The 22,813-nt window shown below is 34.2% G+C and overlaps 1 protein-coding gene across 1 annotated transcript in view; it reads right to left on the bottom strand.

Annotated features, from left to right (window-relative positions):
• LOC111047842 (DNA repair protein RAD50) overlaps window positions 1-22,813 on the bottom strand; it is a 75,652-nt gene that overhangs the window by 47,213 nt on the left and 5,626 nt on the right. The window contains 8 exon segments of the mRNA XM_039437319.1: window positions 1,916-1,965; window positions 1,968-2,008; window positions 5,534-5,659; window positions 7,661-7,800; window positions 11,026-11,285; window positions 14,188-14,384; window positions 16,407-16,599; window positions 21,229-21,381. Of these exon segments, the coding sequence (XP_039293253.1) occupies window positions 1,916-1,965; window positions 1,968-2,008; window positions 5,534-5,659; window positions 7,661-7,800; window positions 11,026-11,285; window positions 14,188-14,384; window positions 16,407-16,599; window positions 21,229-21,381 (1,160 nt within the window).

The following is a 22,813-nucleotide window of genomic DNA, read 5'->3' as shown; positions in this document are numbered from 1 at the left end:
GAATATTTTTCTTTTCTAATAGTTCAGCCGATGTTACTCTATAGTTTTTAACAAGTTTTTTCTTAATTTCTTCAGCTGTATTTACAAAAAAGCTATTAAAATTATCAGGAGATATATTTATTTGCGGTAACTCCTCTCTTTTTGTTTTACTTTTATTTACAATGTTCCACAACATTTTTGACTTATTTTCAGAATTTTCTATAATATTTCTGTTTGCTACTTTCTTTGCTTCTCTTATCATTAGTCTATATGAACTTTTTTCTCTAATATACATATATCTATAATCTAAGTGTGTTTTAGAAAGAAAATACAGAAAGTCCAACCTATTTTTCTGCTCTTTCAGCTCCGGAGTGAACCAATAATTGATTTTATTATAAGAATGCCTAGCGGTTCTTGAGTTAGATTAATTTTTTTGATCATGATGGAACTCAGATCATAATATATATAACTGTATTCAAAAATACATCAAAGCTCGTATCAACATCACTATCATAAATAGAACTGACCAACCTTCCTTTAACAGGTGGCATCTAAATACATTAATATTACTTTCATTTATTTTAGTGACTTTTCTATAGATCTTACTCGAGGACAACAAACTTTTTGAGATTTATTGAATTTTACTGAGATAAGCTGTCCTAAGTGGTCGCTGACATGGCAGTTGCTTATTTCTACACTCAAACTGTCTTGTAAGCTGGATGAGAAAACATTATCAACAATTGGCCCCCCTAGTCGGCTCATAAACCCTCATTTCAAGCCATACATACTACACAAATTAACAAAGTGATCTGCCTGTTTGTCATTTGCATTGAAACGTAAGTTGAAGTCCCCACAAACTATTGACTTTCGGTTTCTCTTATTCAAGTAACTAAGAGCTAATTCCATTATTTTACAAAACATTTCAAAAGTACCTTGAGGACTACGATATACAGTAATGACCATAGTATCAATATTGAGAATTCTACACCTGCTAATTCGCAGTCCAGCTCTACAGAAATGTTATTTATATATTTTAATAATCTATACTGTGAAGGTCTATATTTTGAATAAATGGCTACCCCACCATGCATTCGTGTTGTGCGGCAGTAACCAGTAACTAATTGAAGTTCTTTTAGATTAGAATTTACTTCCAGTTCAACCTCAGTCATCCAATGCTCAGTAAGACATAAATATCTAGTTTCTTATCCACAATGATTTGTTCAATTAAACCTTTTTATTAGATAGACTCTGTACATTCTGGTGGAGAATATTTATATTACCGCTAGCTGAATCGCATTTAAAACTTTTTCCTTTTATAATTGCCCCTGTAACTGTTTTACTGCTAGGTGTTTATCCCCTATATCAGTACATAAAAACGTTGACGTGTCAACAAGAGTCACATTTTGAACAGATTTAGTATTCTGTTTAGTATGCTGCTTAAATGAATAATTCTTATTACAGTTGTCAAAACACATGCAAAACACCCTGAACACCTTTTAGACTGTAAACACATTCTAAGCTCTAAATTGTTTTGATCGTGTTGATCAGTTATAGAGAGTTGTCTAAAAAAATACCATCGTAATGTGATTGAGCAGTTGTAAAGTTCACAATTGAAGAGTCACTCACGTTACCAGCTTCACTTAGTACTGCAAAAGGATGTTCACCGCTGTCAGTTGTTGAATCCCTTGGAGTAAATGAGAAACCTTGTAACTCCTGGCGTGGTGCCAACTAATCCGAATTAAAAATTGTTTACGCCGGTTAGTTTAATCGGCAGCATTATCGCTTGAAATTTCTGTTTTGTGAAACCAAAATGCATCGGTTAGCACTTATCTCGATTAAAGTACAGCATTTAATCGTGAATAAACGTTAACCGACGTACGAAAAACTGGGGGTTAGTGTCAGTTGTTGAAATCCAAAAGTTGAATAAAAAACTTACCAAGTTCGACAAATATAAATCCAGATGATTCTTCACATTCTTCTCAGGATTTCTTTCAATAGATGTTTCAAGATATCCTGTGTTTTAGCTTTCCTGTAACAACAAATGAAAGATTTTATTTGAAAACAAATTTCTTACATACAATGTTATTAAGAACAACACTTCTATTGCGTTCAAGTAACTTTTACAATTTATTTTACTTAATACTTTAATTATACTTCATGCTGAAGAGAGTAGCACAGGGCGGTGAGGAATGGAGTAGGAGAAATCATGTATGGACCTGCCCTAGGGCAGAATACTGATGTGATGTTGAATACTTGAACTTTTACAATTTATTTCTAATTTCATTTTTGAAACTCTCGAAAACGGAAAACGGAACATTAGGTAAAATTCCTTAAGCAAATAGGTTGGTTAATTTCTTTTCCTACAGTTACCTTGAAAAGTGACCATTGCTGCACTGATTTCAGAACGCAAAGAATCACTTTTCCGCTCTAGTGCGGGAAAAATTTTTCCTGCACTCCATACTTGCAACATGGCAACGCAAAATAGTTAGTAGGTTATATGGAGCACCAGTGCAGCAAAATCAAAATTAAGTTGGTAACTGTGACTGTGGTGCACGTTATAAGAATATTGAGGCGGTGGACAACAGTGGATGACAGCAGTTGACATCACAGTGCCACCACAGCACACACCACACAGCCCCCCCCCCACCATTCAAACACACATACATTATTCTATTTTATGTATTAATAATAAAATTACACAGATATACATTTGATGGATTTCAGGGAATTTTACCCATAATTACCCACTTTTCATTTTTATTTATTTATTATTTATTTATTTATTTATTTATTAGAACATCCAAGCACGATATTTGAAGAGAAAACAGGCAATTGCCCAAAACTTCTTCAATTCCTTGATTTTGGCACATGAATAGTCCAAAGTGAGGTTAAGTTTCAAATTTCTGTTTTTCACCAAATATTAACACTCAGAGAATACGTATTCGAGATATGACTGATGATTTTGAATTTCGAAGGTTAATAAGAGCCGGAAATAACACTGAACTCCGAAAGTTTCAATAATATTGAAAAAACTTGAAAATTTTGAGCAGAAAAATTAAAACTACTATCACTGCAACTATCAATGGTAACTGTGGAAAACTTAATGTGAAATACGTGCACAAAGTTCCTCTGCTGCACTCAAGAACCATTCCGTAAACGTTTCTTTTGCGTACTAGTTGCACAAATAACTATAAGCGAGCAGTATTGTATTCAATGTTCTGTAATATCATTTCTGTAACGGAATTTGTTATGTAAATGATGTCATTGAATAAAACTTGATTTGATTTGAATTGCTGTTCTGGGGCGTATTTGGAAGAGGGTCTGCCTCAGGGAAAACGTTACAGATTTATGCCCGGTTGCAGAATCGTCAAGATTAGAAACAGGCAGTTTTTTATGACGATACTCCACACCAGTAACTCTTGAAACGAATAATAAAATAGATGTTTTGATCTTCGTAAACTCATTTACGAAGCCATAACTCCACTTTTCGTTGCACAAACGTCAAAGTAAACTATAGCTCACATACAACTAAGAACGCCCGAATAGACACATGATTTCGATGCACAGTCGTCAGAAGGAGCTTATGTCTCCAATAGCTAAAAACGGCCAGTTAAGTTAAGGCCTGAAGCCGTGCTGTTAAATCCACTATCTCTTCGCACCAAATGCATTTTAGAGCTCATTATAGCTTGTTTTGAAAGTTGCTTACGGAAAGCTATCTTTATATAAGTAAATAATATGAGTAAATTAGCATGTACGGAAAAAAGTGAATAGAGCTGCAGTGTGACTTATTTGTGATGCTAATTCGAGATATAGCTAAATGGGCTTCGGCAAACGACTGTGCAATGACCAACCATTTATGTCTCACATAGCTGTGTTTGATTTTATGTAACGACACTGCAACCAAATGTAAATACTTGGGAACAATTGTCACTGACAACAATGACTACTCCGAAGAAATAAAATCAAGAATTGGACAGGCTAGAGCTACTTTTAATAAAATGAGGAGCGTACTGAGTAGTACTGATCTTAGCCTGCATCTCAAATTAAGAATGCTTAAAGGCTACGTATTTCCAGTTCTATTATATGGAATGGAAGCCTGGACTCTTAAAAAGACCGACACCGACCGGCTAGAAGCCTTTGAGATGTGGGCTTATAGAAGAATTCTCAGAATAAGCTGGACTAGCAGAACAACCAACAAGGAAGTATTAAGAAGAATGGGAAAGGACAGAGAAATCATGATCACCATCAAAATCATGAAACTGCAATACCTGGGTCATGTAATGAGAGGAGAGAGATATACACTTTTGCAAAACATCATACAAGGAAAGTACAAGGCAAAAGAAGTATAGGAAGAAGACGGATCTCCTGGTTAAATAACTTGAGACAGTGGTACAACAGTAGTTCCATTGATCTTTTCAGGGCGGTTGCCTCAAAAATCAAAATTGCCATGTTGTTAGCCAACCTTCTTAAAGAAGACGGCACATAAAGAAGAAGACTGCAACCGCATTAGTCTCAAAAATTGTGTTTTGAAGCTATTTGGAAGCAATTTGGAGAAACTTGAAATAGTTGTAAAATAGAAGGGAAAAATATCAAAACATCTATTTCATTTCTCGTCCAAAGAGGTACCAGTTTGGAGTATCGTCACAAAAACAACACTGGTGTGAGCTGAGAACTCGCTTTGCTAAAACTAAAAATTCAATAGATGACTGTGTATCAATAAATAATAAATGAGAATAAATTAAGGACTGAAAATTTTGTGAAGTGAACAACTACAAGACTCAACCTATTTCGGACTATGTGTAACCTTATCTAAATTTCAGATTCATATTAAGATTCATGTATTTAACAAAACAAAATTCAACTTACGTTCTAGCGTTAAAAATAACTACAAGCAGTAAAATAACATGGTAATTTTCTCCCAAATTTGGGAGAGGAATAGCACTAGGTTACCATATTTTATTCTCCCTATTTTTTGGTAGAGAGTTAGTGTGAAGGATATTTTTAATATTCTTTCCGAAGAATGGACATTGATATGTCCAAAGCTCCGCCAGTTTATGTAGATGCATAACAATATTATCTTTAGTTATTACAAATTGCTTCTACTAGGTACCCTACTGTATAGGGACACCTTATGTATGAATGCAAATGATGTAGCATTTTGAATTATTCAACTTTTCGAGTGATTTCTATCCTTCTATAGCATAGGCAGAAGCTGTAGTACCTTTTCCATGAATAGTGATAATAAATCAGTGAAATTTATCACTACGAAAATTATTGTTCAATTTATTGTGAATTTTATTGGAAGCTCGAGGTATCCTTGAGGTCAAGAAAATTGAATGCAATTAGATTCAATTGATCAGTTCAATGATTATTTTCTTAGTCTATATTATGTAAATTCATCTATAATTTTGCTGTATTATAAGCTATTTTATATAAGTATATAGCCAGTATATATTGTAATCTACATAAATGAAGTACTCAATCAATCAATCATTTGGATGATATACTTATTGTATGAATCAATGAAGAATCAATAAATAAATGACAAACTTACAGTCTATCAACTTCTGAATCGATTGCCGCTTTCCTTTCGACACATGAATCCAACGATGTCTGCAGGTTGCTCACTTCAATCAGATCATCTATCTCTTTATTCACTTCCAACATCTCATCTTCAATTCTGCAAACAAACAGATATTAAAAAAGATGAAAAAAACTGGTTTTCAAGCATCTAAATTTAAAAATCTACTTTGTGAAAATATTTAAGGACTGAAAATCTTGTGAATTCAAGAACTAGACAAGACTTAACCTATATTGGACTACAAGACTTAACCTATATTGGACTATGTGTTACGTTATCTAAATTTGGGAGAGGAATAGCACAAGGTTACCTAAGTTTACCTCTCCCTATCATTTCAATAATGTACTTATTGTATAAATGAATAAAAAATGAATCCCACTAAGATTATTATTATTTAGCGTATGGCATTTTTTTTGTCAATATTATTAAAATTTCACACTTTTATAAGTGCACGTCAAGGGATGAAATATACTGTATTGCCTACTAAGATTGAAGGTAATGCTCAATTCAAATAAATAATCGGTGTACATAATATAAACAAGAAATTAGAAATTAGTAATGAAATCTTGAAGAATTAAAAATAGATCTATATTGTGGTCCACGTTTTAATGGCAGTGGATAAAGATAGAAGAATAGCGATGCCAATTCTCTGCATTAATTAATTATATTTCTACACTGTCAATATCATAATTGTCATCGTTGTGGACCTAGAAAAGGATAGTACCACCGGCTTTGTCGAATGATAGACAAGGATAGCTTTTAATGGCAGTGGATAAAGATAGAAGAATAGCGATGCCAATCCTCTGCATTTATTAATTATATTTCTACACAGTCAAAATCATAATTGTCATCGTTGTGGACCTAGAAAAGGATAGTACCACCGGCTTTGTCGAATGATAGACAAGGATAGCAAAACCGAAGTTGATCAAATACTGTCATTATAACGTGGACCGCACTATATAACCATACTCGGTGAATTAATAATCTATAATACGTGATGATGCGTCAACCATAATCTTCCTATCCCTGTACGTGTATAAGCCAGTTCATTCCTGTATTATAGTAAAGATCAAACATTTCAAAGACATACTTAAACTTATATCTGAAATCAGTCCAGGTCATAAATCAACAATTTGAAAAAGTTATCAGTTTTTTACTTTTCTTGCCCTATTACCATAGGTAAGGAAAGTATTGCTTTCCGAAAAAAATTAAGATACCCCAATTTTTAAATTTCTATACGTTTCAAGGTCCCCTGAGTCCAAAAAAGTCGTTTTTGGGTATTGGTCTGTATGTGTGTGTGTATGTGTGTGTGTGTGTGTGTGTGTGTGTTGTGTGTGTGTGTGTGTGTGTGTGTGTGTGTGTGTGTGTGTGTGTGTGTGTATGAGTGTATGTGCGTCTGTGTACACGATATCTCATCTCCCAATTAACGGAATGACTTGAAATTTGGAACTTAATGTCCTTACACTATAAGGATCCGACACGAACAATTTTGATCAAATGCAATTCAAGATGGCGGCTAAAATGGCGGAAATGTTGTCAAAAACATGGTTTTTCGCGATTTTCTCAAAAACGGCTCCAACGATTTTGATCAAATTCATAATTGGAAAAGTCATTGATAAGCTCTATCAACTGCCACAAGTCTCATATCTGTAAAAATTTCAGGAGCACTGCACCATCTATGCAAAGTTTGATTTTAGATTCCCAATTATGAGGCTTCAGATACAATTTAAACAGAAAATTTCCAGTGGAAACGATTGAGCATTCAATTAATGTTCAGTAACATTTTCACTTAAAATTGAAAATAAGCACGAAATTCGAGAAAATGTTATTATTTCAATTGCAAACTGTTGGCAACTGTTGATTCTATTAAATGATTCACTATGAAGAGATAGCAGACCTCGTATGTCTCCAGCGTTATTGTCCTGTCACCAGCTGGCTCAGATCTTTGTTTATAAGTAGACTTGAGATGCGCGTGCACACTAGCGTCAGGTGATCAATTTTCATAACGGCAAGGAAAGTTGTGTGAGTGCGCCACACCAGATTTTTATAATTTGGTAGTCAAATTGTTTACTTTGAAATGAAAAAATCTGAAACACTCACTCAGTAATTTTTGTTTGCAGTGTTTTGATTTCAGAGTCCATAGCGCTTACGTCCACACCTTCAGATTCCGATTTGATTTCGGCCACCACGCGTTTCAATCGATTATCCAATGCTGTCAAATTCTTCGAAGATTGCCCTACCTTCAAAAATCAAGCAAACATTCCTTGTGTTAGAATTTTATTCAAAATACAGATCAGGAAGTGGAGAATATATGAATTAGAATAGTAATTTGTGCAACTAGTGCGCAAAGTGACAGTTTGCTGCACCGAAAGAAACGTTTACGCCCGAGCCGTAGGCGAGGGCGGAATGGCTTATTGAGTGCAGCAGAGGAACTTTGCGCACGTATTTCACATTAAGTTTTTCCTACAGTTACCATTGAATATGAAAAGTGTGTAATTATGGGTAAAATTGCCTGAAATGCATCAAATGTTTTTCTGTGTAATTTTATTATTGATAAAAACCTTAATTTATTGTCAAATTGAATAAAAATGTTGTCCTTGGTTATAATATCTAATACTAATAATTAGCGCGTTGTGCTTGGTTGCACCTCTGCTCACTATAGCAGCCACAGCAGTCACTGTTACCAACTACATTTTGATTTTGCTGCACTGTTGCTCCATATAACCTACTAAGTATTTTGTGTTGCCATGTTGCAAATCTGGAGTGCAGAAAAATTTTTCCCGCACTAGAGCGGAAAAGTGATTCTTTGCGTTCTGTAACCAGTGCAGCAATGGCCACTTTTCAACGTTACTGTAGGAAAATAATATAACTGTGTAAAATATTGAATAAACAGAATAAAAGCTCATTATTTGAACTCTCTCACTCCCATCACCCAATATAACAAAGGAATGAAGGATGATTCACACAATATGGTGCGAGAAATCGGTAAAGTAGGGTTTACATTAGTAAAGTTTCCTTGAATTCAAATTTTTTTCAACGTTCGAGCACATATTTATTTGTTTATATAGGGCCGGTCTGCGAGCTCGGGATTTAGCTAAGTTCTAGACTTTAAACAGCTGGACTCAGAAAATTGGCTTTCAGAAACGGGGCGTACTCGCAGTTTTTATGACAATCTTTATTTTCTCATTTTTATAATTGGAAACGTTTTTCATTGACTAAATTAAACATTACTAAACAATTCAAAATAGCTGAAACTTACTATTTTCTCTTTATTTTATTTTGTGTTCAATTTTATAGTTTTCCGAAATTTAATTTAAACGTGGACTGTGACTGCGCCCCGTTTTGGAAAGCCAATTTTCTGACTCCAGCTGTTTAAAGTCTAGAACTTGGCTGAATCCCGAGCTCGGAAACCAGCCCTTAGTGTGAGGAAACAGCAAATACAAATAATTGTAATAATACATAATTTGTTATGATTGGTAATCAAATTAAAGACAGTTTCCCAACAGTCTCCTAAACGATCAAATAAATTTCTCCTCCCACACACTCTTTGACAAAATAGTCCACAATTAAGAATTACCGCCCCACTAACGCATCCACCAACCCCCGCCTTCATCCCTTACCACACATAACCTTGACATTAGAGTGAGTTTTACAGTCTGATGATGACCCACACCAACCATTATTAAAAGAAAATCCCAATTAAATGCTGTAAATCACCCCGAAGACTTCTGCTACTGCGAATATTGACAACAGGGTAAATAGCTGGATGGAAATTCGATGAGCGCTAATATTCAAAAATTATTTGTCAGCCCGGAAATCGTACCCAGTACCTCCTAATTGCCGGTCAGTAATGCTTACCGTTGCACCAAAGTGACAATCTCTGGATAGCAGCGCTCTTTTTATACGAAGCCATAGCGGCCATCCAGTCTACAGATGAAAATTACTGAGATATTGCAATTATTCAAATGCTAATAAATTAACAATCATTATTAAACTAGTTTCCATCTGGTTGTTTACCCTGTTGTCAATATTTGTAGTAGCAGAAGTATTCGGGGTGATTTACAGCATTTAATTGGGATTTTCGATTGATAATATTGTTAATTCATAAGCATTTGAATAATTCGTCAGCCTCAACAATATCCCACAGACACACTATTTAAACCAATTTCAAGTTCTTAGCATTACTCAACTCTATGTCAAAACCCTGATTTTGTATATTTTTAAGCGCAAGTCTTCTTTATTCACTAATATCCGCCACAATTACCAAACAAGAACAGCTCTGAACACACGTATCATCACTCCTAGACTGCTTGAAACATTCACAACAACATCCTCGCCTTGAAAAAATAATATGCTTTTCCCTAAGCTACCAGAATTTATAAAAAAATCCCGAAAATAATGAAATAAGCCATCTCAAGCAATTAGTCAACAAATGGATACTTAGTGTGAATCGTGAGGAAATGGAGAATTATATAGCATCAATTTATTCTGATCGATAGTGGTCGAGTAGTGTGATAAGATCGCAAGTATACAATAATATTAAAAATTAATATAGAATATGATTAAAAATGAAAATGAAACATATAAATAGGGAAGTTCAAATGAATTTATACGATATTTGATGGGTGCGGTGTGGTTGATGGATTTTGAGTGTTTGGAATGTCTCTTTTAGGTTTAATTTCTTGTTGTAACCTAATACCATAATCATTTTACGTATGTAAGTAATATATTTTATTTTATTTATTCGTTGATATAATTACAAATCATATTAATATGATCGGGATAGAACAACAGGCATAGCCCAAAACTATTCTGTTCCCAAATTTTGATAAATAATAAAATGTCCGAAAAAATAGGTTATGTTCTCACTGAGGAAATTTATAGTTTAAAAGTTCTGTCCAAGAATATATATTAGCTAGAAATTTTGAATTTAGACTGATTAAAATACCAAATTATAGTCAAATTTTGCACTTAATATCACCGCACTTTGAATAAATTAAGTTATTTCAGAAAATTTTGAAGCCAAAAATTTATATCTTGTAATTAATAATTATTTTTGCTCTGTTTCTTCTATTTTGGTAATATGTTATGGTTTAGTGCTAAAATTGGTTGAAATTGTTTTGTTCTTCAATTGTATTGTATCATTGTCATATCTACCATTGTATATTCAAGTATATGAAATTGTAGAGAACTCGTTCCTCGCAAAACAGGCTTTGCCCATGTGAGGAACCTTCTTCAAGTTTTGTATTTGTATATTGTTTGTACTTTCTAAGAAGAAGAATAGAGATAATTTCAATTTTAATTGCGATATCTCAGTGATTTCCACCCACACCAGGTCGATACGACCGTCACTACCAATAGTCAGTGCATCTTCACTTTCAAGTGTTTTTAAAAATCAAGTTTCATTTCATTAATTAAAAAAAAAAGCAATAGAGTAACCAAGTTAATCTGACTTAAATAAATACCTCTTCAAGATCAGCGACCACCTTCTTCATATCCAGTTTAGCCTTATTCAGCTGATCCGTCTTGAGTTGCTTGGTCTGTTCCAGCTTTGCCTGTTCCCGCCTTATGGCATCCACCCCATCCTGCTCACTCTTCTCTCTCCTGTCCGCCTCCCCTTTCTGTCTCTCCACCTCCGATCGCAGCTCGCGAATTTTATCCTCCACCTCTTCCATGGACGTGTCGAAACTGGTGCACGAACTGCCCGGTGTGGATGGGCCCGAATCTACCGACAAAAAACAAAAAAACAGTAGTAAAAAACACAAGTAGAACACTTTCAATAATTTGGAATAAAATTTTATAAAAATTGTACACGTGAAATTCTAACCTTATCTTGGACTTTGTCACCTATAAATTTAATGACAATTAAATGACTATAAAATTAATGACTATAATGACAATCTTATTACATAAGTGTCATTTGCATTGTAAATAAATAAATAAATTTAATGATTGACAATTTCAATTCGGGTTCTTCATTATAGAAAAATACCCACATCACAACTGTAATCCTATACTATTAAACGAGCAATTTCTGTTCAGATGTTTATATGTTTGTATTCCACCGGATCTCGAAAACGGCTCTAGCGATTCTCACGAAATTCAGGAAATAGAAGGTTTATAATATACAAATTCGATTGCACTAGGTCTCATTCCTGGGAAAACTCGCTGAAGGACATTAGAAGGATAATTATTAGTCACCCTTGGAAAAGCAGCTGATAATAATTATGTCGTCGTCTGTTGATGATGGAAGTGAGTGAGCGAGTTCATGTGTGTGGGACTGAGACAAAATTATGACTCAGCTGTTGAACTGTTGTAATCATTCAATCAGGTACTTAGTGCTGGTTGCAAAAAAGCCGGGTTACTTTTAATCCTGATTAACTCCAGTAGAACTATATTTTGGTCTTCTCTAATTTGGTTCACGTGAAATTAATCAGGATTATAATTTAACCTCAACCGGGCCTTTGTGAGGGAAATTTTTGCATTCCTCTGGGAATTAATCTCAATTTACTGTGATTAGATAAAACATTTCTGTATGAACTATGCATATTATTATAATTTCTTCTTTCGTAATGAATTTGTTATGCTTTTGTACTCCAGAGCGAAGCTCGGTCCCCGATATTGTTGAAAGCAAATAGATCAGTGAAACAAGTCGAAAGTGGAAGAATGAGATAGAATGATAATTGAAAGATGAAAGAAGATAATGTGTGAAAGAGAATGAGCATTATTTTGCCATTGAACATTACTAGATAATTGAATAGTGACGGAGGGAAACGGGAAATTTTCGAAAATTTTTGTTTCAAAAGATAAGTGGGTGGTGAAAGCGACATTGATGTTCAGGTATTGATGTTATACTCTTCCACTTTTTTACAATTTCCACTAAATAAACTACAATAATATAAACTTAATTAATAAAAATTTATAAATCTAACTTATACTCTTCCACGTTTTTCTATAATTTCCACTAAATAAACTACTAAAATGATTTTTTTTAGTAAAATCACGGACCAAATCAGTAAAAATCTACATATCTCACCACTAATGCCAACAGCCATAGCTAGTTTGTTGAATGCGTCATTGCGTTGCTGCACCATATCCTTGTAGGCATCCTGGTCCCGCTTCAGTTTGCCAAGTTTCACCTGCTGAGTGCTCAGTTTACTCTGCATCAGCTTCTCAGAAGAGTCCATATTCTTGATTTGGGCTTCGATTTCTTGCAGTTTCTTCTTCTTTTCCCTGATAAAAAAGAGAAATGAAATGTGAAAAAGATGAATAAACTGTCACCCGACTCAACAGCTTTTCAGAAGAGTCCTATTCTTGATTTGAGCTTGATTTATTGCAGTTTCTTCTTCTTTTCCCTGATAAAAAGAGAAATGAAATGACTATAAAATTAATGACTATAATGACAATCTTATTACATAAGTGTCATTTGCATTGTAAATAAATAAATAAATAAATAAATTTAATGGTTGACAATTTCAATTCGGGTTCTTCATTATATAAAAATACCCACATCACAACTGTAATCCTATACTATTAAACGAGCAATTTCTGTTCAGATGTTAATATGTTTGTATTCCACCGGATCTCGAAAACGGCTCTAGCGATTCTCACGAAATTCAGAAAATAGAAGGTTTATAATATAAAAATTCGATTGCACTAGGTCTCAATCCTGGGAAAACTCGCTGAAGGACATTAAAAGGATAATTATAGTCACCCTTGGAAAAACAGCTGATAATAATCATTTCGTCGTCTGTTGGTGATGGAAGTGAGTGAGCGAGATCATGTGTGTGGGACTGAGACAAAATTATGACTCAGCTGTTGAACTTTTGTAATCATTCAATCAGGTACTTAGTGCCGGTTGCAAAAAAACCGGGTTACTTTTAATCCTGATTAACTCCAGTAGAACTATATTTTGGTCTTCTCTAATTTGGTTCACGTGAAATTAATCAGGATTATAATTTAACCGCAACCGGGCCTTTGTGAGGGAAATTTTTGCATTCCTCTGAGAATTAATCTCAATTTACTGTGATTATATACAACATTTCTGTATGAAAACTATGCATAGTTTCTCTGTAACTATGCATATTATTATAATTTCTTCTTTCGTAATAATATATATATATTATATATATATATATATATATATATATATATATATATGTGTGTGTGTGTGTGTGTGTGTGTGTGTGTGTGTGTCCCCGATATTGTTGAAAGCAAATAGATCAGTGAAACAAGTCGAAAGTGGAAGAATGAGATAATTGATAATTGAAAGATGAAAGAAAATAATGTGTGAAAGAAAATGAGCATTATTTTGCCTTTGAACTTCACTAGATAATTTAATAGTGACGGAGGGAAACGGGAAATTTTCGACAAGCTAGAAACATTTTTTATTTAAAGATAAGTGGGTGGTGAAAGCGACATTAATGTTGAGGTATTGGAGTTATACTCTTCCACTTTTTCCCAATTTCCACAAAATAAACTACAATAATATAAACTTAATTAATAAAAATTTATAAATCTAACTTATACTCTTCCACGTTTTTCTATAATTTCCACTAAATAAACTACTGAAATAAATTTTTTTAGTAAAATCACGGACCAAATCAGTAAAAATCTACATATCTCACCACTAATGCCAACGGCCATAGCCAGTTTGTTGAATGCGTCATTGCGTTGTTGCACCATATCCTTGTAGGCGTCCTGGTCCCGCTTCAGTTTGCCAAGTTTCACCTGCTGAGCGCTCAGTTTACTCTGCATCAGCTTCTCAGAAGAGTCCATATTCTTGATTTGGGCTTCGATTTCTTGCAGCTTCTTCTTCTTCTCGCTGTTGAAGAAGACAAATAAAATGTGTAAAAATATGAATAAATTGTCACCCTCTTTGGCCGAGCGAAGTGAGGTTCAAGATTCAAGTCGACGGTTTTGCATTTCTCTTTATGTTTATATGTTTATATTTAGATTTATATGTTCCGCATTTACAGCGAAATGCAGCAATAGATTTTCATGAAATTTGACAGGTATGTTCCTTTTTAAATTTCGCGTCGACGTATACATACGGTTTTTTGAAATTTTGCATTTTAAGGATAATACAAAAGGAAAAGAAGTCTCATTTGAAGGCCAATATTACCGTAAAAAATCAGACTTTAGAATTATTCATCATAAATATGCTGTCTAGTGGACAATAATACTACCCGTTCAAAAACATCGAACATCTTGAAAATGTATCTTTCCATAAACGTTGTAGACAGTTGTAGCCAGACCTGATAACAGCGCTCACACTCACATTCCGGGATGACATGTCACGGTACGATAGGACAGAAAGCTCTATGTTTATTTATGATTTTTCTAGACATTTAAAATTGATAAATTATTTATTAATTTTTGAGGAAACATAACAACATGTCAATGTAACTTACTGAGCGTGAGGTCTACTGTCACAGAACTACTAGTATAAACTTTGTTATGGATCTAAAATAAGGTCCACGTTTTTATTTATTCATTTATTTATTTATTCAGCCATGTACAATATTATTACACTCATTTGAGAAGGCACATGAAACTTAATTTTTATAAAATTATAAAAGGTTTAGGCTAATTTTTTTGTAGCTCTATCAAGTTGTCATCAATGTGTGTGCAATGTTTCACTTTTTTAATGTAGTCGATTATTTGACATGCATTTTTACAGTGTGAGTGTACCCACTGAATTAAAAGTGTTGACGATGGTTATTTAACATTCATTTTCACCGCCGTCGACACTTTTAATACAATGTATGTTTTATATATTTTCAAGTTCTAAGAGTTTATTGAATGTAATCATTCTAATATATTCGTTTTTTAATCAAATCAAATTCAAAATTTCTAGTTTATTCATTTGTGGACTGAAAAGTGGACTCAAATCAATTCAAGTGGATAGCATAACCTATAATTTCTATTCATTCATAACTCTACCTTCATTGTATTATCATTCATTCCATCATCATCACCTAGGCTTATAATAAAGAAATATACCATGGTTTCTTATGCTATCTTTTCTCTACTAGTAGTTCTGTGAACAATAGACCTCGCGCTCAGTAAGTTACATTGACCTGTTGTTATGTTTTCTCAAAAATTAATGAATAATTTATCAATTTAAAATGTCTAGAAAAAATCCTAAATAAACATAGAGCTTTCTGTCCTATCGTACCGTGACGTGTCGTCCCGGAATGTGAGTGTGAGCGCTGTTATCAGGTCTGGCTGCAACTGTCTACAACGTTGATGGAAAGATACATTTTCAAGATGTTCTATGTTTTTGAACGGGTAGTATTATAGCATAGCCACCTCTAATACAAGGCCCCGGCCTACGATATTGCAACGTCGCAGTGTAGGCCTAGAATCTAATACATGATTGGTGAAGATCAGCTGGTATTTAAAAAAATCTTTTTCACCAATCATGTATTAGATTCTAGGCCTACACTGCGACGTTGCAATATCGTAGGCCGGGGCCTTGTATTAGAGGTGGCTATGATTATAGTCCACTAGACAGCTGATTTATGATAAATAATATTCTGAAGTCTGATTTTTACGTTAATATTGGCGTTCAAAGGAGACTCCTTTTCCTCTTGTATTATCCTTAAAATGCAAAATTTCGAAAAACCGTATGTATACGTCGACGCGAAATTCAAAAAGGAACATACCTGTCAAATTTCATGAAAATCTATTGCTGCGTTTCGCTGTAAATGCGGAACATAAATATAAACAAAAATATAAACATAAAGAGAAATGCAAAGCCGTCGACTTGAATCTTAGACCTCACTTCGCTCGGTCAATGATATTATTACGAAATATGATTTAATTAATTTATAATACTCACTCGAAATCCAAATTGAACGACTTTATGGCATCCTCCAATTCCTCATCATTACCAGCGAACTCCCCCATAGGAAGACCTTCGACTATTTCATCCAGTGATTTCTTCAACGATTCCAGAATCCTCGTGTCGGCCGTTTTCTGAGCTATCAGTTCCGTTATATTCATCTCTTTCTTTTTCACCACTTTCAGTTTGTCTGAAATATAAGTTATGTAGGATATGCGATTTTAACGATGGTAATTCTATTTTGTCGTATGATATGATATCATCATATGAAAGTAGTCATGTGATAAATTCAAAAAGCAACATCGTTAATAAAATAAATAAACAAGTTAGTTTTACGAGAAACGCTCAATGAATAGGTTAAAAAAATGTAAAATGTGAATGTGTAGAATTAATAAAAGTGTTATTGATTTGTATCAGGATATTGATTTAGATCATTACTTTTTGAGATATGAGCGCCTAAAGTTAAAATTATTCGGACCGAACATTTCAAATTCGGTGAGAGTCCATGAGATTCAGAGGATAAATTCTTCATGGTATTGTTGATTGATTTGGAGAAAAATTTTCTGAAAAATAACATTTTGAGAAAGTTATTCAATTTACTAAAAATGTCCAGAAATAACTTTTAGTTGAGTTATTTTTGGTAAATTGAATAACTTTCTCAAAACTTGATATTTTCAGAAAATTTTTCTCTAAATCAATCAACAACACCATGAAGAATTTATCCTCTAAATCGCATGGATTTATCTCTTACCGAATTTGAAATGTTCTGTCCCCAAAATTCAAACTTTAGACGCTCATAACTCAAAAAGTAATGATCGGAAAAAATGTTTTCCTGAGAAAACTTTCATTTTGATAAACTAGCTACATTTGGACTGTTGTATAAATTAGAATTGGAACCGTTTGGGCTTATAAGCATGTGCTACTTTTCTGTAAGTTGTGTAATTCTGAATTATTAAATAAATAAATATACAAATCGAAAAACGTTGAAAAATACCATCATAGAAAGTTTATTTTTAGACTTTGCACAGCCTTAAGGTTTTCATTCTCACTTTAACTTTTTGTGTAGTTGAGAAGTTGATATTGTGGTAATTATTCATATTGAATGAAAAAGACTAAGAAATCGTGACTAAGACAATTTCTTAGTCTTTTTTCATTCTCACTTTAACTATTTGGTATTAACTATTTAAAATTGGTAAATAACAAAACTTTGAGGTTAACATTTTCAGCTTTTACAATAGATGGGGCTCAGCGCGCTATAAGGCGTCCACACATTTCAAGTGAGTTAAAAAAGTGAACGTGAAAATAGTTAACCATGAAGTTTAAATAGAGATTGTTGACATGTTAGCCTACTTTTTGTGTAGTTAAGAAGTTGATATTGTGGTAATTATTCATATTGAATGAAAAAGACTAAAAAATTGTCAAAAACTACAGATTTTATTGATAGTTAGAAGACTGGTTTCGGTTGTTACACCATTGTCAATCTCAGATAAACAATGGTGTGACATCGAAACCGTCTTCTATCAATACTAGTAGTTCTGTGAACAGTAGACCTCGCGCAGTTATAACGACGTCCCAAACCGTAAGCACATCCACACTGATACACTAACTATTTATTTGATCAGATCATGCTTACACAAGATTAATTATCATATAACGCTTTCCGGAATTTAGCGCGAGAAAACCAGAAGACATCTAGGCGCCCAGACCAGCTGTTATAAGTTCTTTGCATCCTATTTAATAGTGCATAAAAATTGCATTCAATGAGGAATGCAATTTATAGTCTATACAGCTGTTAATTTTTTACCAAGTTACATTGAGATATTGAACTGCATGCAATTTATAGTCAACTCGACAGCTGATTTATGATGAATAGTTCTATAGTCTGATTTTTACTCTAATATTGCATATGAAGGAGGCTCCTTTTTCCTTTCATATTATCCTTGAAATGCAAAATTTCCAAAAACCTTGTATATACATCGACGCGCAATTTAGAAAGGAACATACCTGTCAAATTTCATGAAAATCTATCACCGCGTTTCGCCGTAAATGCGCAACATAAAAACATATAAACATTAAGAGAAATGCCAAACCGTCGACTTGAATCTTAGACCTCACTTCGTTCGGTAAAAAATCTGTGGTTTTTGACAATTTCCTAGTCTTTTTATTTAAGATTAGTTATTACTTTTTTCATGCAAGAAATTTCTTTTTCCTACAGTTACCTTGAAAAGTGACGATTCCTGCACTGATTACAGAACGCAAAGATTCACTTTTCCGCTGTAGTGCGGGAAAAATTTTTCTGCACTCCAGATTTTCAACATGACAACGCAAAATACTAGTAGGTTATATGGAGCAACAGTGCAGCAAAATCAAAATGAAGTTGGTAACAGTGACTGGGCTGCTATAGTGAGCAGACGTGCAACGAGCACAACGAGCAAATTATTAAGTATATATTATAACCAAGGACAACGAGGACTTAGGATTTAGGATTAAGGTTTTTATCAATAATAAAATTACACAGAAAACATTTGATGCATTTCAGGCAATTTTACCTATAATTACCCACTTTTCATATTCAATGGTAACTGTAGGAAAAACTTAATGTGAAATACGTGCGCAAAGTTCCTCTGCTGCACTCAAGAAACCATTCCGCCCTCGCCTACGTTTCTTTCGGTGCAGCAAACTGTCACTTTGTGCACTAGTTGCACAATAACTATTACACCTCTGTAGCACAACCCAATTTAACCAACCAATACAAAGACACTCTGAAAGAAGGCGAAATAGCACATTCTCAAAATATTGTTTGTATCAATGGTTTCGAATAGGGACTTGACCTTCCTGCCAACATTGGTTGACATCAGACGCAACTGCCAGAATTGGCTCATTCCTTGAATGGGAAGCTGGAGTTTGAGTTCACATATAATTATTATATTAGCAAGTAACCTGTGCTCCGCAAAGATCTATTTTAAAACTTGACAAACTGAAGACTTGACCGAGTGGAATTTTGAGTTTGAAATAGACCTGGAACCATCCTCGGTCAATTAAGAATCTATATATTCAAAATTTCAAATTAATCATTTGAGTAGTTGAGACGTGATGATGCGTCAAACATAATATTTGCCTATCCCGTACGTGTATGAGCCAGTTCTTTACTCTATTATAGTATAGATAAGTTCTTCAACTTGGTGCTAACCTAATAAAGTGACAGAACTCAAATCTTGTTTAGAAACCTTCCTCAACTTGATGCCAACCTGACAAAATTAGACTGGTTATTAATATTTAGTTGCCAATTATAGCCATCTTCTTCGAAGAGGTAGTCTCTCTTGATTATAGTAATACTAGCATGTAACCCGTGCTTCGCAAGGGTCTTTCTTAAAACTTGACGTAATGAAATCTAGAAGAATTCAAAATAGGCCTATAAGAATCCTCGGTTGATGAAGAATTTATATGCTGCATTTCAAGTAAATCAGTATGACCACCTTTCAATTAAAAAAAGAAGTTGGATTCAAAATGGCGGATAAAATTGGGTGCGACGGAAAACCTGTTTTACCAATCGGAAAGGATCCCCAATCATACCTATGTTCTAATTTCCCCTTTTAAGAGAAACGTTCTGCTGCTTCCTTACAACAATCGAAAGCATGACAAATAATTGAAAACTTGATGTTAATCAGATATTGGAGAATTTAAATAGTTTATAACCATCCTCGGTAAGCAAGAATATATATGCAAAATTTCAAGTTAATCAGTCCAGTAGTTCAGACGTGATGATGCGTTAAACATAATTTAACTATACTTTACATCTGTATACGTGAATAATCCAGTTCTTTCCTTTATTATAGTGTAGAAGATAATAGATGGTTGGATGATTATTGTTATTTTACTAAAGATAGAATAAGTTGAATAGTTTCCCTTTCAGAGGGAGTTTTGACAACCCACAAAACTTATTTTCCATTTGAAGATATAATGAAAATGTGCATATGACCCTATCTTTTTGCTCAGCTTGTCAAAATACCCCTCATTCCAATATTAAAATTTTCGACTGAATGTACAGTGAGTCAGTCATCCTAATTTCGACCATATGATTTTGTGATTTTTTTATGAAATCGTATGTACCATTAATGGAATTTGAACATTAATTCTGAAAAATCTAGAAGGAAAATTGAAATTTGGGCTTCCATGTACACGAGATTGATATTTTTAGAATTTATGTGCACAATTTGGAGATCTTAATCATTCCCGTTTTTCCGGTATGCAATCCACAAGTTGACATGTTTTGATGCGAACAAACGAACAAACGAACAAACACAACCCTACTCTCTCTTATTATATAGATATATCAACATATGGTATGTATTCATATCTCATGAATGAAATGAACATTAATTCTGAAAAATCTAGAAGGAAAATTGAAATTTGGGCTTCCATGTACACGAGATTGATATTTTTAGAATTTATGTGCACAATTTTGAGATCTTAATCATTCCCGTTTTTCCGGTATGCAATCCACAAGTTGACATGTTCTGATGCGAACAAACAAACACACGAACAAACACAACCCTACTCTCTCTTATTATATAGATATATCAATATATGGTATGTATTCATATCTCATGAATGAAATGAACATTAATTCTGAAAAATCTAGAAGGAAAATTGAAATTTGGGCTTCGAGGTGCACGAGATTGATATTTTTAGAAACTATGTGCAAAATTTTGAGATGTAAATCATTCCCGTTTTTCCGGTATGCAATCCACAAGTTGATGATGATTTGATGCGAACAAACACAACCCTACTCTCTCTTATTATATAGATGTTAGCCTACCTTCAACCTTTGAGAGTTCGCGAGCACACGCTTCCATGGTGTTTTCACAGGCGACCAATTTGGCCTGCTCTGTCTCCAGTTTCTCCTTATACTGCAAAGCTGTCTCCCAGTTATCCTTCAAGTATTCCACATCTTTGGCGGTCAGCCGATTTTCTGTGCTCAACAAGAAACAGAATAGTATATTTCGCACCTAGAGCAGAAAATGAGATTTTTCCAGCTCGAAATCGGTTTTCAAGTCCGAGGCCGTAGGCCGAGGACTAGAAAAGATTGAGAGCTGGAAAAACATTTTTGCCCGTGGTGCGAACGATATTTTTCGCCACACTACAGGTATTGCTGACAAAATAAATAAAGAATACAAAATAAAGAATACTCGTTAAGCTATCGTACCTATCTCTTGATTTTAGTGGTAGAAGATTTGCAGTCAGGATTTCAGATTCTTTAAAATTTCACTTGGAATACCACAGTCATCTTCAAGCATTTTTGAAAATTCGGAATGCACTAATCAACAATAAATAATTGAATAAACTGGTTGCGAAGCGAATTAGTTTGATTCGAAACTGCAACTAAAATCATGGCGACTTCAGCTTATTATGAAAGTGGACACTCGCCCGATCTAGCGGATGACTTATTAATAATAATAATTAGCGCGTTGTTTCCAGCCATAAGCGGCTGGAAAGAGACAACTTTCTGGCCTAGCCCGGAAAAGAAACCCTTTTCTGACGTCGTCTGCAAACAAGGTCTTTCAGATCTACGTAGGGACTGGAAAACAGCTGCTTTCTGTGCAGTGTGGCGAAAAAACATAAATTCATTGAGAATAAGAAGGAAAATAAGAAGAGGAAGAGAGAAGTGAGAAAAAATTAAAAAGGAGTTGAACGGAGAGAGTAGTTGGATTATCTACTAATAAGTCTGTAAAAAGATCTTTTCCTACAGTTACGTTGAAAAGTGGCCATTGCTGCACTGATTACAGAACGCAAAAAATCACTTTTCCGCTCTAGTGCGGGAAAAATTTTTCTGCACTCCAGATTTGCAACATGGCAACGCAAAATACTTAGTAGGTTATATGGAGCAACAGTGCAGCAAAATCAAAATGAAGTTGGTAACAGTGACTGCTGTGGCTGCTATAGTGAGCAGAGGTACAACGAAGCACAACGCGCAAATTATTAGTATTAGATATTATAACCAAAGACAACATTTTATTCAATTTGACAATAAATTAAGGTTTTTATCAATAATAAAATTACACAGAAAAACATTTGATGCATTTCAGGCAATTTTACCCATAATTACCCACTTTTCATATTCAATGGCAACTGTAGGAAAACTTAATGTGAAATACGTGCGCAAAGTTCCTCTGCTGCACTCCAGAAACCATTCCGCCCTCGCCTACGGCTCGGGCGTAAACGTTTCTTTCGGTGCAGCAAACTGTCACTTTGCGCACTAGTTGCACAAATAACTATTGTGCTGTAGTACAGGGTGGACAAAAGGGAAAGTCGTAACTAAAGTCTTCTAGGCCAGGATAGCCGAGACGACTTATTTATTTACTAATTTAAAGACTAAGGCGTTGCACCCCTCATGCCCGGTTGCA

Source organism: Nilaparvata lugens, chromosome 11 (genome assembly GCF_014356525.2).
Source record: "Nilaparvata lugens isolate BPH chromosome 11, ASM1435652v1, whole genome shotgun sequence".
Classification (NCBI taxonomy): Eukaryota; Metazoa; Arthropoda; class Insecta; order Hemiptera; family Delphacidae; genus Nilaparvata; species Nilaparvata lugens.
The sequence above is the reverse complement of the archived record's forward strand: the minus strand, read 5'-3'. Positions and strand labels throughout refer to the sequence as shown.